This window comes from Pteronotus mesoamericanus, unplaced genomic scaffold (genome assembly GCF_021234165.1).
Source record: "Pteronotus mesoamericanus isolate MK-2021 breed Mesoamerican mustached bat unplaced genomic scaffold, CSHL_Meso_final contig_101, whole genome shotgun sequence".
In the NCBI taxonomy this organism is placed as follows: domain Eukaryota; kingdom Metazoa; phylum Chordata; class Mammalia; order Chiroptera; family Mormoopidae; genus Pteronotus; species Pteronotus mesoamericanus.
In genome coordinates this window covers 10,695,003-10,709,281 of record NW_026555001.1, presented here as the reverse complement: position 1 = coordinate 10,709,281, position 14,279 = coordinate 10,695,003, and the positions used below count along the sequence as shown (strand labels likewise).

Sequence of the window (14,279 nt, the reverse complement as noted above, 5' to 3'; positions counted from 1 at the left end):
TGGGCTATCCACAGAAAATTATGCTTTCTTGTTCATGAAAGGTAGAGACAGAGAAAAATTCTCTCTTCATCCCTCCCCCTATCGAATTAAAGATCTTTAAAAAAAAAAAAAAAAAAAAAAAGACAGATTGGACCATCTCAAGTAACATGCCCACTCCTGGAACAGTTACAGTTGCCAGAGGAATACAATGTACTGATTGGCTTAATTCTGTGTTTCTGAACCAATCACAAACCAGAATTATGATGATGGTAAGTCAGAACCCATTCTTGGACCTAGGGATGGAAACAGCTCCATCTGAGTTACATGGCTGCTCTGGGAAAGAGTAGACTGATCAAAATTAGTTTCTATTAGGAAGGTCTGGTTGCTATTAGGTAACCAGCAATAACTTGTCCATATAAACAGGAGGATGTAAACCACAGAAGCATTGCTGTCTGACCTCAAACACTGCACTCATTCCAAGTATGGTGGGGTTCATTATGGGTTTCATTTTCCCTAAGCTTTGTAGTGAACTTCAAGTAAAGAGCAAAACACATTTTAAATGTTGTGAAGAATATGAATTCAACAGAGGCTCACAGAGGCTTGGAACCACCACGGTGTCTTAAAAGACTATTTATTTGAATTCCTCTTTCTTATGGAAAAGGAAACTGAGCCCTTAAAAAGTGAAGTGACTTGCTCAAGTTCTCCCTTCTACTTAGTGGCAGAGTTCAAAACCACAGCTGTCTCACACCTCAGTGTCACTTTTCCTACCCCATACTGTCCCAGATTAACCTCCACAAAATACCTCAAAGGCAACTCTCTTGGAATAACTAGGACATTTTAATACACTGCATGCTTAAATATAATACAATACATGTTTGCATTTTTGGACTGTAATAGTTTCATTAATTGCAACATAGATAAACACACAGTGATATTTAAATCTCAACATCCCTATTAGCTAGGGCAGAGGTGTGGGCTACTTGCATGTTGTACCCGAAAGGAACAGGCTGTCTAACTCATAGCCAGGCCTAGTACATGTTTCTTGCTTTTCCCTGTGGAATATTTCTTTGCAACAACATGAGGGCAATTGATACTTCTCTCCGTAGCCGAGGAATTTCCTAGACACACACTGCAGGCTTGGGGGTGGGCAGATGGGGAGGCTGTCTGAAAATTCTCCTTTTTCATCTGTTCCCAGAACTGGAATGAAATGACAGAGCTGGTCTCCTCCAACGGCAATTACTGCAATTACCGCAAGGCCTTTGCCGACTGCGACGGCTTCAAAATCCCCATCCTTGGCGTGCACTTGAAAGACTTGATAGCAGTCCATGTCATCTTCCCAGACTGGACGGAGGAGAACAAAGTGAACATTGTGAAAATGCACCAGCTCTCCGTCACCCTGAGTGAACTGGTCTCCCTGCAGAACGCCTCCCACCACCTAGAGCCCAACATGGACTTGATCAACCTGCTCACGGTGAGTCTAGAGGACTGGGGTTTGGGCGAATTCCTCTTCTGCACCTCACATCCCAAGGGATGCAGGGGGATCTGTGCCCGCAGTTCACCGGGCGCAGGGAGGAGGTTGAATTCGGGGGCAGGAGATGAGGAGAAATCTCAAAGGTTGAGGGGAGGGGACTCCATACCCAGAACCACACATGACTTAAGACTCTAATCTTAGGGCAAAGAAATTTCCCTTTGCTTTGAGGAGCCCAGTTTCCACGCCCCAGTAGCTCGTTTCTAGAGTTCTCAGACAGGCCCTCCAGAGCTGTCTTCAGCCCCTCATTCTCCTTCGTCACACTCACATGATTAATTGCCTCCTTCTGTGTGTCCCCAACTCCTCCGCTTCTCTTCATCCTCACTGCGCCGCTGTTGTTGAGGCCTGAAGTAATGCGAGAACCTCCTTTGCGATCGGCCCCTCCCCGCCAGTCTCGCCGCACCCCGAGAGGCAGTGCCCGGCCTGGCACTGGAGGCCCGTCGGTCTCGCTCCCTGACCCTCCCTGACCCTCCGGTGGGCCTTGTTTGTCATCGCCCGGCCCCACATCAAAGCTGCCTTTGAGGAATAGCGGACTTTCTTATGTTTCCACCACGAACCGCTGCCTTCTGCTTCCTGGTCTTGCATTTTCTTGGAAAATCCCTTCCCTGCCCATGCCTGTTACTGGTCCCAATTCAAAAGCCTCTGTCTTTCTGGATCATTTCCTGTTCCCCTCCAAAGCACTAAATGCACCCGTCACATGTGTTGCCTTTGCACTCTGTGCCTTCTTATCTATAGGAAGTATCACTCGGCAAGAGATTTTTTTTGTTACCTGACATGCATTGCATGTCCCTAGCACCTCTCACAAAACATGGCATATTTAGGAGCTCAGTAGGTGAATTAAATGCTGCATTTAGGAATGATGGAAGTCAGACAGAAGTTCACCTACCATTCACATTTTGGGGCATTTGTGACACACACCTTTAGCTGGCGTCCCGATCTCAGCACCTTTAGGTATAACAGGTATGTGGAAGAGACCTTGTCCAATTGGCTCCCTCTTGATCGGGGGGATGAAGCAGAACCAGATTCTTTCACCCTTGCTCAACAAGTGGAGAAGCAGCTTCCCTGTTTAGGTTTATAACACTGTGGCATCGGAAACTCGGCTGCAACACTGAACTGACTGTTTAATGGCCATGGAAAATAAAAACAACGCCCTTTCTGAAACTCTTAGAGCCTAAATCCCCTAGGACTGTCACACTGGAATAGAGTGCGGCTCCTAGACCTTCTCATGAACTGTTCCTAGAGCACATCCTTGTTTACCAAAAAAGAGAAACCCTGTGTCTGCAAAATGATGCCATCTGCACCCTTAGTATAAAGCAGAAGTAGCCGACACATAAAAATGCAAATCTCTTGAGGTTGAGTTTATGTGACAAACAATAAACACACATTCTCTACTGGGTGGGGAACCTTACAATAATCCAGGCACCTGGATTCATTGATCATTTGCCATGTAAATCTGTTTCCATGAATAAGTGCCCAGACTGGCAGCCTGAAAGAGACTATAAACCCACAGACACAGGTGATGTCTGCAGAGCAACCCAGATTTCACATGTCTGTGTCCAAGCTGTCTTCATGGTCTGGAGGAGAGTGTCACGGAGCAGAGGACTATGCAAGACAATTCTTAAGTTTCTGCCTGAAATGACTGTTTGCATGGCTGATACATGATTGAGAGCCCTGGAAGACAGAAAATGGAAAGTCTCGAATTAATCAACAATTACCCAATGCCTGCTCCGTGCAGTATGCCGCAGGGCAATGCGTGAACTTGCTGTAATAGTCGATTACAGTTCTCACAATACTTTTCACGTACATTTTCTTGGTAGATTCTCACAAGCACCCTGTGCTACTGTAGCGCTTGGGCAGGACAGAGAGTGTAACGTTATCCCTGCCCCTTCCTATTTTACATATGAAGACATTGAGATTTATAAAGGACAAAAGGCTCGCAAATGGCAAAGTTCTAAATCCCAGCTCGGGTCTCTCTTTCTCAGACACTTACTCTGTGATGTGGCCAGACTGTTGGCATTCATTTTGCACATGTAAAAATTAAGTAATCTCTCTCCCTCTCCTTCTTCATGGGTGTGTAAAGGAGTTGATCGCAGAACAAAATCTGGGAGGGCAGGGACTACGGATGCCATTTTCATCACTGTCATGTGAGCCCATGAATGGGCCTGCACACATGAAGGGAGCAGGCCCACGCCAATGAACTGTTGTGATTCCGACTGTTCCTCTCTTCACGGAAGATCTGGAGAACACTGCTTTTTTCATTGTGATCCCAATTCACGTGCCAGGAGCTGTAAAGGTTCCTCGTTTCATGCATACAAAATGGTCTGATTCTTTTCATAATATTTTTAGATCTATCAGTTACTTTTACCATTCTGAGTATATGCAAATAACTGGAAAGCCCCTGTATTTTTTTTACAGTCTCATAAGAAAAATAGAAGAAGAATTGCAAAAATGCTGAGTGGAGATAGTGTGATGACCAAGTGTGTTTTGTACTGCAGTTCCCTGCTCCAGGCCACGCAGGTCTGAATGTGCACATCGAATCCACAGCCATCTTTGCTAATAGGTTTGGGTATAAATGCAGCAACCTGAAGCAGTGACTGAGAACATTTTTCAGAAACAACCAAACCGAAAGTGTGTTTGACACCAGCAAATATTCTTATAATCCTGTTGACAAGCTGCCTATATTACAAAAGCAGGATAGGAAGTCGAACAGGTCATTTTGTGCAGGGCCGCAAAACCCCGACGAGATCCAAAAAAGCAAGTGGGATCACGGCTGGAAAGCAGCGAGTCGGCAGCAGGAGCCCAGAGGGCAGCTTCATGTTCACCGATGAGCAGCACGGTGGCGTTTGGCTGCTGCGTTGACTGGAAACCAAATCTTGCGGTCCCCACCTGCGTGACCCTCTAAACAAGCCCCACGGGACACGCTTTAGCTCATTGAATTTTTGCCTCAGTCCTGTGAGGGAGCTGTTATTTGTAATTCCCATTTTATAGATCAGGAGACTGAGACTCAAGAAGGCTGATGATTTGCCCAGGTTCACAGCACCACTGAGAAATGGAGAGCAAACACTGGGAGAAGATCAAAACATTTCCATTATAGGCTCAAATATCTGTCCCTTTGACATATGAAAAAACACAAGGATGTTCTGTGACTTTTGAGAAAGCATCTCCCCTACTTAGTGTGTGGCTTATTTGAATTTCTGGCTGGATGTCTGGTGCTGCTGTCAACTCCTCCCCAGAGGATGCTGGTGCCAGTCGGAGGCTGAGTCAGGAGGACAGGAACGTGCTCATCGAAGACCAGATTAACTCTTTTTTTCTTTTCTTGAATAGTTTACTTATTTTATTTTTTAATTTTTTTCAATTACAGTTTACATTCAGTGTTATTTTGTACTAGTTTCAGGTGTACAGCATAGTGGTTAAATAGCCATATACTTTACAAAGTGTCCCCCCTGATAGTTCCTGTACCCCACTGGCACCACACGTAGTTATTGCAATATTATTGACTATATAACTCTTAAAAACAAGGAATTCAGAAGGAAGGTGTCACTTGGTGTTGCTTCTATGTATGGAGCATTCACAGTGCAAGGCAACACGCTGGGACAGAGATGACAGAGGCGGGAGAACGAGAGGCACTGCCTGCTTTCATGAGGCTCGGGGACTGGCGCGGTCTTCTCGTGCGGGACTGACAAACGTGTGAGCACCTGCCCGCGGCAGAGGCGTTTCATTGGGCTCACATGGAATTATAAAAATTTTTTTGTGATTAGAGCCAGCATTTAAAAATTGGGATGTTTCATATAAAACCCCAGGTTTTTTACTTCTTTTGACCAATCAGAAGACGGCAATTGTCGCACTGACAACGGTTTGCCCTCGCTCAGTCGTGGCAGGCCGCCATTCATCAGGCACCATGCCATTGCCTATTGCTTTTCTGTCCCAGAGGCAGGTTCCACTCTGTAACACAAATTCTCCTTGCTGTCCACCTAACAGGAACCGCCACCCCCCACCCCGCCCCCGCTCCCAGTCAATTACATTGGCAAAGACCTGGATTTCTAATAAGACATTGTTATGCTGATATCGCTATCAAAATGTCCCCTTTGGGATTATTCAAGTAGAGCCATGGAGTTTACTGGGTTATTAATGATTATTGGCCCATCCTGTGCAATATATCGGAACTGAATTATGGTATCAGAGAAAATCATAGATGGGAATGAGGCTTGTGGATCATCTGTTATTGTGCGTAGTCAATAAACTATTTAATATCCTCTTGGAAAAAAAAATTCCTTTCAGGAATCCTACTTTTTTATAATGGCCGGCTCCTTAAGGTATAAGTTTGTGATAAGGGGCTGGTTCTCTCTACAAAAAGGCAAAGCCCTCGAGGTAAGAGTGGCTCTTTCAGGGGAAGATGGATACAGGGTACATTCTTTGGGAGCAGGGTTTTCATGATCAGAAGTAATGCTGGAGCAATTTTATTGTAAAGTCAATTTTTTATTATGTTCAGAAAAACCTTTAGGTGACAAAGTCTAAAAAAAGCAGTATATGACCTGATAGAGGAAAGTACTTTTTAAAAATTTCTAATTATTTTTGGGCAGAGGGGAAGGGAGGGAGAAAGAAAGGGAGAGAAACATTGGTTGGTTGCCTCTCTCACGCCCCCAACTGGGGAGCTGACCTGCAACCCAGGCATGTGCCCTGATCGGGAGTTGAACGAACTGATGACTTTTAGTTCCCAGGACAGTACCCAACCCACTGAGCCACACCAGTCATGGCTGATATATGAAATTCTTCATTTAAATGTTTTATTTAATAGCTTGAACAGTGACTAGAATGGTCCCTGGCACATACTAAGTGATTAATAAATATCGACTGAATGAATAATTAAAAAATGACAGTTTATAATGTCAAATTCTTTTTTAATTGAGCTAGAACAGGAAGATAAATCCTTGAAGACAATGCCTCTGAATTGTCTCTTGCTTGCTTCTTTCTCTCCCCATCTCTCCACATACATACATATTAAGCTGTTACCTTTAGACAACACATGTGAGAGTGAATTTTCTGTGCAGCAATCAAAGAGAGGACAGGCATTTGATTATCTTCAGTGCTGATAAAGTGGCGTGGTTAGTTGAGTGTCTTAACATTGAAGGACATGGTGAGAATTATCCAGGCTTATTTTAAGTCTCATGACTCTCCTTTTTCAGGTGAATGGAACCACGCATTTAGGTTTTCTAGATTATTATTCATTGTTGTCCTTGCCTACCCTGACCTTTTTCTCCCTCTTTCTTTGTCCAAGTCCCGCCAGGACGCCTCAATCCACAAGTTGCTGTGTGGATCAGTCCTTATCATTTCTGTCTTCAGTGGCCCCCACACAAAATAATAATATTAGCAGTAATAGCTATATTAATAGCAATAACATCAACAACTCTAAATTACATTTCTTAGATTCTACCATGTCCCAGGTCCTATGTGAAGTACTTTACATGCATTTTTACATTTGATCCTGATAAAAATCCAATTCAGTAGGGACTTTTATGATGATGCACATTTTACAGATGCGAAAATGGATTGTCAGAAGGAAATAATTGGCTCAAGGTCACAGAGCTAATTGGTGGTAGGCTCAGCATTTGAACTCAGACCCCCCAACTCCAAACTTCTCCCTCATGCTTCACCTGCCTCCCTGAATGATTTATATAGCACTTAGAACGAGGCAACTTATTTCACATTTAGCTTGCGTTGCCTTTTGTTGATGTGAACATGTCTTTTTGTGTTCGGGTCTCATTTATTCCAACAAACTGTCAGGCCCTTGAGGGTAGGAATGATTTTATACCTTTTTATATCACCAGGACTTAGCACAATACCCTAAAATGATAGAAACCTAGTAATTTCTCCTTAATTTATACAGTTCTTCAGTCAAACCTCTAAGAGCATTTATTATATTTACAAGTCTTAATTTATGCATTTGCTCCTGCTTTTTAACATCAAAGACGCCTTATCTCCTGCTTGCTTGGTACTTAGAAGATGCTCAAAAGTATTATTGAGGAGTTGAGTCAATGGTTCTTGTTGATGCTGATGACCACGGGAAGCTTAACTTTTTCTCTTTTTAATTTCATTTTCCACCTCTGCTTGCCATCTTTGTACTGTTCCGCAGTCAATCAAATTATTAGACATTGGCTAAAACATTCAGGTTGGAAAGTGTTTCAGCAATTCAAATAAATGAGTATGAGCCAGCATAATTATTTATCCATTCTAATTTGTTGTAGCTTTCACTGGACCTCTATCACACAGAAGACGATATTTATAAGCTGTCACTGGTGCTGGAGCCTAGGAATTCTAAATCGGTAGGTATCGCTGTCTCTCTGAGGATCGGTGTCAAACCCCATGAGTTGTCACTTACAGCAACTGGCTGTTGCAGTGGTGTTTTGTGATGTAAAGACTGAAGAATTTAAAAATCTCTATTATTCCCTTTTTAGCAATGAAACAGCTTAGCCCTGGCAGTTAGAGAATTATTTCTTAACATAGCCTAATGAAGAAGATCATTGTTTGTAATTGTTCTATTTCACTATTGCTCTTCTATGGATTGTGCTGCCTCTGAAAACTCGCCAACACAGAGGCCCCCCCCCAAAATGAACCATAACTCATCATCACATTAAAGATCATCCAGGGGTATCCTTTGGCATCTCTGGGTCACTGGAAGAAGAGTTGTCTTGGACCACCCATTAAATACATTGTGACATATAATCACAAGAAAACCCTCATAATGTTTTAAATAAATTTACAATTTTGTATTGGGCCATGTTCGTTGCTGTCCTGGGCCACATGCAGCCTGCAGGCCACAGCTTGGACACCACTGAGCCTTCCTGGCTTTTTAAAAAAATCCCATTCAACATAAAATTAGATTTTGTAAATTTTAACTACCCTGATCATAATTCACGAATTCCTCTACTAATGATTGACGGGGCTCAGAGTTTTAATATTACATTAGGTAGTGCCTCACTTAATTGATGGCTGGCTCTTTATTACTGAAACATTATGTAATGAGATTGAGGAAAATGCATTACTGAATATGCACTACTCATCAGTTTTAGCAAGTGGACTGTATCTTAGGTATATTTTGCACTAATAAAAAATACCTGGGTGAATTTGAAATTTACAATGAGGATGAAGTTTGCATGTTGAAGAGAAAAGTGTCTATGTTTGCTTCTTACGTTCTTATCCTGAGATCAGTTTTTTGCTTTTTTTAAAATAAAGGTCTCATGCTTATTACCATACCAGTTAAACTCTGTGGCACATTGCCAGCAGCTCTAGACCCTAAGTCTGCCTGTCTGTTAACACTGACCACGACTCTGCACCATGAAACAGCAAGAGGCAGAACGGCTCTGAGTGCTGTTCCCTGGCACTGGGAGGGCCTCAGCAGGAGTCAGAGTCAGCTGACCTGGTATCATTCGTTCTTAAAATAGTGAGTGTGGTGGTTCCATCAGCAGGTTCACCTCCTGCCAGTCCTCAGAGGCTCATCTCCTGGGGAGAACAGAGCCGTGTGGGAACAAAGAGCAGACACAAAGGGAGGAGTGGGGGCCCAGATTCTTCACAGTTATCGTGACTGAGAGAGCTAGAGAGATAGGCAAAGTTTTTGGAGGGGGAAATAAAGGAATTGGTAAGCTCTGCCCTCGTTCCAGACCTTTGATGACATGAGTCTGGCCGTGGCCTAGGCGGCTGTACTGCACATGTGCAGGCAGCCTTTCCACATCCGACACTTTTCTTTACCTAAAACCAGGTCCCTTCATTGCTCTCTGTTAGTTTTTGCATGCCTGGCGGGGCATCCTATTCATGTTATCTCATTGACTTTGTAAAGGAAACTGAGTCTGGTGAGCATCTGTCTCCAGGAAGTGGGAGAACCGGGGTTGAGCCTCAGCCTGTCTGCAACGCCTGTGCGTTGTTTGCTGAAGGACTGTCGCTTTCCCACCACCTCTTGTGGGAGCAGGGCCGGATCAATCATGTTAGCACACTTGCCTGATCTGTACTCTTTAGATTTACTTAAGTTTATTTTCAGGATCGGTTTTTTTTTTTGCCAATTTGGGAACGTGATTCCATCGAGGAGAAAAGTCGTCTTATTTTTTGTAGAAACAGAAACCTTGAAAGCCTCTTCTAAGTGCTAAAATCTTGCGAGTCTATGAAACACATTCCCCAATCCTTTCTGTCTCCTCTCCTAGTGAAATGCCATATTATGTTGTGCTTAGTGTTTGACCTGTGCTGGTCGCTGGAGAGCAAGTTGCAGTCAGAATTATCTCCTGAGAGCCTGTAGCTTCAATGCGCCCAACCTCGCCTAAGCAGCCAGTCCCTCTGTGAACTTCTTATAACATGTTCACAGTGGCTCCCTTCATGCCTCACTAGTTCTTTATGTTTTATTATGTGTCTTAGATTTTTCACGTGACATGTAGGTCAAATAAAATACTCAACAGTTCCACTTATGAAATAGTTAAGTCCAAATAATGTAATAAATATTTATGTTCTAACAACTTAGTATCCAATTGAAAAAATAATACACATACATTGAAATAAAAATGTTCTCTATTTCACTATTAAATAACCGCGGTTATGTACTAATGAATGTGTGTGCTTATTAGACACTGGGCAATTTCTTTCTTTTTTTTAAAAAAAAGATTTTATTTATTTTCAGAAAGAGGGGAAGGGACAGAGAGAGAGAAGGAGGGAAACACTGATGTGTGAGAGAAACATGAATCGGTTGCCTCTTGCACACCCCCAACTGGGGACCTGGCCCGCAACACAGGCAGGTGCCCTGACAGGGAATCAAACCAGCAACCCTTCAGTTTGCACGCTGGCACTCAGTCCACTGAGACACACCAGCCAGGGCTGGTGTCCAGTGGACAATTTGTCCAGTGGACAATTTCTTTTATCTTGAAATTAGATTGGTTACTGTCACCCTTTTTTCTTGTTCCACATTGATGTTTTGCTTCAGAAATATACAATATCATCGAAAGAAATGGAGCGCTATCTAATGGGTGACCAGTGAACTGCTTCAAGCTGATAGTTTACATGGATCTGACAAACATTGGGTTTCACTATATTTCCCTTGGAAGTCTGCAATATCTTTTGGTACGCCTCTAAGTTCTCTGCAGTACTCTGGGCAGGGCATGTTGCTGTACAGTTTGGGAACCATAGGCTTATCCTTCATCAGGCCAACAAAATGGAAATCTTGTTAGAAAGAGACGTAATGTGCGCAGGCACGTGTGTGAGTGACTGTGAGAGCGACCATAATCAGGTGGCAGGTACTTTTTGGTGTTTTTGGGTGCCAGCAACACCCACCTCACAAAATTCCTCAGGGCTTAAATTAGTACAGTTACTCCTCAATTCCTCTTGCAAAAATGTTTGTTCCTAATTTAGTATCAAATAAAAAAAAAAACAAAAAACACCTGTTGATACAAGTGTGCATTCGTACACCAGCCAAAATATTTACATTATGTGGGGGCCCAGGGAGAGGATGTCAAGTAAACAGCACCCTTGGCTGCTCTCCTGATGGGATTGTGTTTTTCACTTGCGTTATGCTTTATCACCAACATCTTTACATTATTAAGTGAAAATGTCTTGCAAGACATTTCCACAATGTGGAAAAACTTGTGTAGAAAGCAATTTCACCAAAGAAGGCTAGAGAGACCTAACAATGAAACATTTAAAGTGATTAAGTGTATTCAGAGAGAGGCCGATATAAGGACATAAACTTGGCTGAACACTGGTACCCATGTACTGCGCACATCTACTAATTTATCACTAACACCCAGTATTAATGAATGAGGTAACTGGTGTTTTATATATTTTGCATTATACAAAAATCTGTATAGATTGTTATATAGAGGTTTAAGGGTGTTTTACTAATACCTGGGAGACTTGGATAGGATTTTTGCATGGGCTCGGACAGCAATTATTTTCTTTTTCCATTAAACATAATGGAATCTAGGTTGCTGCTAAGCAGAATGCACTATTCCAACACGTGTTTAGTTACAGATTAGATTCCACTGACAAAAGATGTTTTCAAAACATTCAAGTGCGATGTACGTGTGCATGTTTACTGGGATTATTAATATACAAGATGTATATGGCTTTCTTGGTGTCCCTGGTCCTAATTGTTCAAGGCCCAGATGAAGCTGAAAACTGTTGTGCTTTCTGTCAGCAGCCTACCTCCCCTACAACGCCCACCAAGCCCGTGGTGCCCCTGGAGTGGGCATCGGCAGTGATGCCAAAGCCAGACCCCACGGTCATCAACAAGCACATAAGGAAATTAGTTGAGGTAAGTGGTGGAAGGAGCGTTAAGAGTGAGTGCTAGAAGGCCCCTTTCTCTTTCCAGAAGATTCTTTGGTTGCCCAGGAGTCATATGGAGTCCATGAACACAGCCCCTGGCAGGTAGGGACAATTTAGCAGACACTTAGCTCTGTCTGGCATCAGCCTCTGGGGCAGAATCTCCAAGAAAGGCCGCCTTTCGCCTGCTTGCCATTCTCTTCTCACTTGCCCAACTACTCTCAGCTACTTTTAATTCCTTTCTGTCTCCCATGTCTGACACCTCCATCATTGCCCCTGCAACTAGAGTGACTGCTTGGGGAACCTTCTCATTCAAAACCCACCCAGGTCACAGTAACATGCCCAATACATTGGTTGCCTGAGAGTAGGGGAAAAATCCTGTGGGTTGGATAGGTGCCCTTGCTGTGTGCCTCTGGGGGTCTGTGACCCAGCAGCACGATGCCATGTGGGTAAGAAGCACCGCTTAGCGAAGGGCAGGGCTCTGGCAGAGTTTTCCCTATAGAAAGAGGGATAGCAGCACCAATGTGGGGAAAACGGACGTGCCTGTGACATGACCCATTCTACGTCCTTAACCTCCATGCCTGTCTCGTCAGCCTCTTCCTCTTTACTCTTCTCTTGTACAGTTGGAGTCTGTGTTTTCTTGAACGTTTGAGAGAGCTTCACCTTGAACTTCGAATTTCTTAGCAGCTGCTAACTGTGCTTACTGAGATAAATCCTTGATTTTGGTTTCCCCCTCAAAACTATGTAGGTATCAGAAACTGGGCTCTTGTAGGCATCTGGTTTTATGATGACAAAGAGGATATTCTTATATCTTCAGATAGTGACCCTAGTAAACACTGTAATGGGTCAAAGACCCAGTTTTGGCCTTCTGTGCCCTCTTTTCAGTTGGGCTCTGTTTTGCTTTGCTGACTGGTTCTTCATCGATTTCAGTGGCTGCTGCCAGTTGGGCTTGTTGTGTGGTTGCCTGTGTGGAATGTTGTGCCTCGAGCTCTGGTGCTGATTCATCACTTTCAGACTTTGTCCAGTCCCTGTCTCAGCCTGGGGCTGTGGCTATGCCTGCTCTGTAGCATGGGCGGCTTCTGTGGCTTCACCCAGCGTTTTCGCGGTGACTGCAGAACCAAGATGGTGGCAGCCTCATTACTTCTTAACTTACCTAATTTTAGGCTTTTTGCCTTCACTTCTGTTTGATCTTTAGAATTAGTTTGTTCATTTGAAACAAATTCCCACAGGGATTTTGACTGGAATTGCTTTAAAATGAATAAACTGAATTAACAAACAAAATAGAGGCAGACTCAGAGAGAGGAGGCTGACAGCTAAGGCTGGGGAGGTTGGGGGGTAGAGCGATGGAGCAAAAAGGAAAAAATGCTCATAGACATGGACAACAGTGTGGTGATTGCGAGGGTGTTGGGGGTGGGTATAAGGGGATAAATGGTAATGGAAAAAATACGGTTAAAATCAATCAGGTCAAGAAAAAATAAAAGTATATTTTGTTTTGAGATAATTTCACATTTATAGCTTCATTTTCTTTTGATGTGGTATTGGAATTTGTGAATTCACCAAGCCTAACTCCTGCTCAACCCTGAGGTCTCAGTTTAGATCTCATTTTCTCCAGGAAACCTTTTTAAAGCCTCCTCCCCAATAGCACTGTTTTTATCAATAGCATTGCACTTACCGTGTTATATCATAAAAACTCTTGATTTTCTTGTCTCCCACAAGATTCTAAGCCCCTTGATAGAAAGAATAATATGCTAGTTATCATTGTTCCCAATAAGTTCAGAGCCTGACTTAAAAGTGGTCATGAAATAAATAATTGTCTTTCCTTTGCAGTCCGTGTTTAGAAACTATGACCATGACCACGATGGGTACATCTCCCAGGAGGACTTTGAAAGTATAGCTGCCAATTTTCCCTTCTTGGATTCTTTCTGTGTGCTGGACAAAGATCAGTAAGTTTTAATTTGTTATATTTTAATGCAACTGCCCTGGAGCAGGAAATTATTATCAGAGGAGAGCAAGGAAATTGTTGATTTACATCTTGACAGCTTCAATCCTAGTGCATTGATGAATCAAACTTTTCACTGAATTTTTTCTTGGTGACCATGAACATGACTCATTGGGTGAAACTGCAAGACAGACCACATCATCAGTGCTGAGTACAAGTGCCCCCTTGCAAATTAGCCCAGCTCTCCATTCCCCACATCGCTTCTACTGCTTAGCTAGTTTGTCAACCCAAACACCTCTGCCAAAAAAGGTAGAGGAGAAATAGTGTTAGAGCTAACCAGGTGCAGTCCTCAGCATCAGTGAATCTGCAGTCTTGAAACTCAACAAGAAAGTGTGTGTGTGTGTGTGTGTGTGTGTGTGTGTGTGTGTATTTGGATTACTTATGGTCTTCATGAGAGCAGGTTATGGCTGCAGAGAGCCAAGAAGTATCCATGCTTTTTTTTTCCTTACCAGCTCAGTGGTAGTCTTGAAAAAAAAAATTTTC

At 43.2% G+C, this 14,279-nt stretch overlaps 1 protein-coding gene and 1 pseudogene across 6 annotated transcripts in view; one reads left to right on the top strand and one right to left on the bottom strand.

Moving 5' to 3' along the window:
- Positions 1-14,279, top strand: part of RASGRP3 (RAS guanyl releasing protein 3) — an 81,922-nt gene that overhangs the window by 52,345 nt on the left and 15,298 nt on the right. For 5 of the 6 annotated variants that reach the window (XM_054567910.1, XM_054567886.1, XM_054567894.1 and 2 more), the window contains 4 exons: positions 1,175-1,450; positions 7,750-7,827; positions 11,673-11,789; positions 13,625-13,740. In XM_054567910.1, coding sequence (XP_054423885.1) covers positions 1,175-1,450; positions 7,750-7,827; positions 11,673-11,789; positions 13,625-13,740 — 587 coding nt within the window. The remainder of the gene's footprint in view (positions 1-1,174; positions 1,451-7,749; positions 7,828-11,672; positions 11,790-13,624; positions 13,741-14,279) is intronic. The other variant, XM_054567880.1, reaches the window with a different exon arrangement.
- On the bottom strand, positions 12,261-13,400 carry LOC129067831 (nascent polypeptide-associated complex subunit alpha-like; annotated as a pseudogene).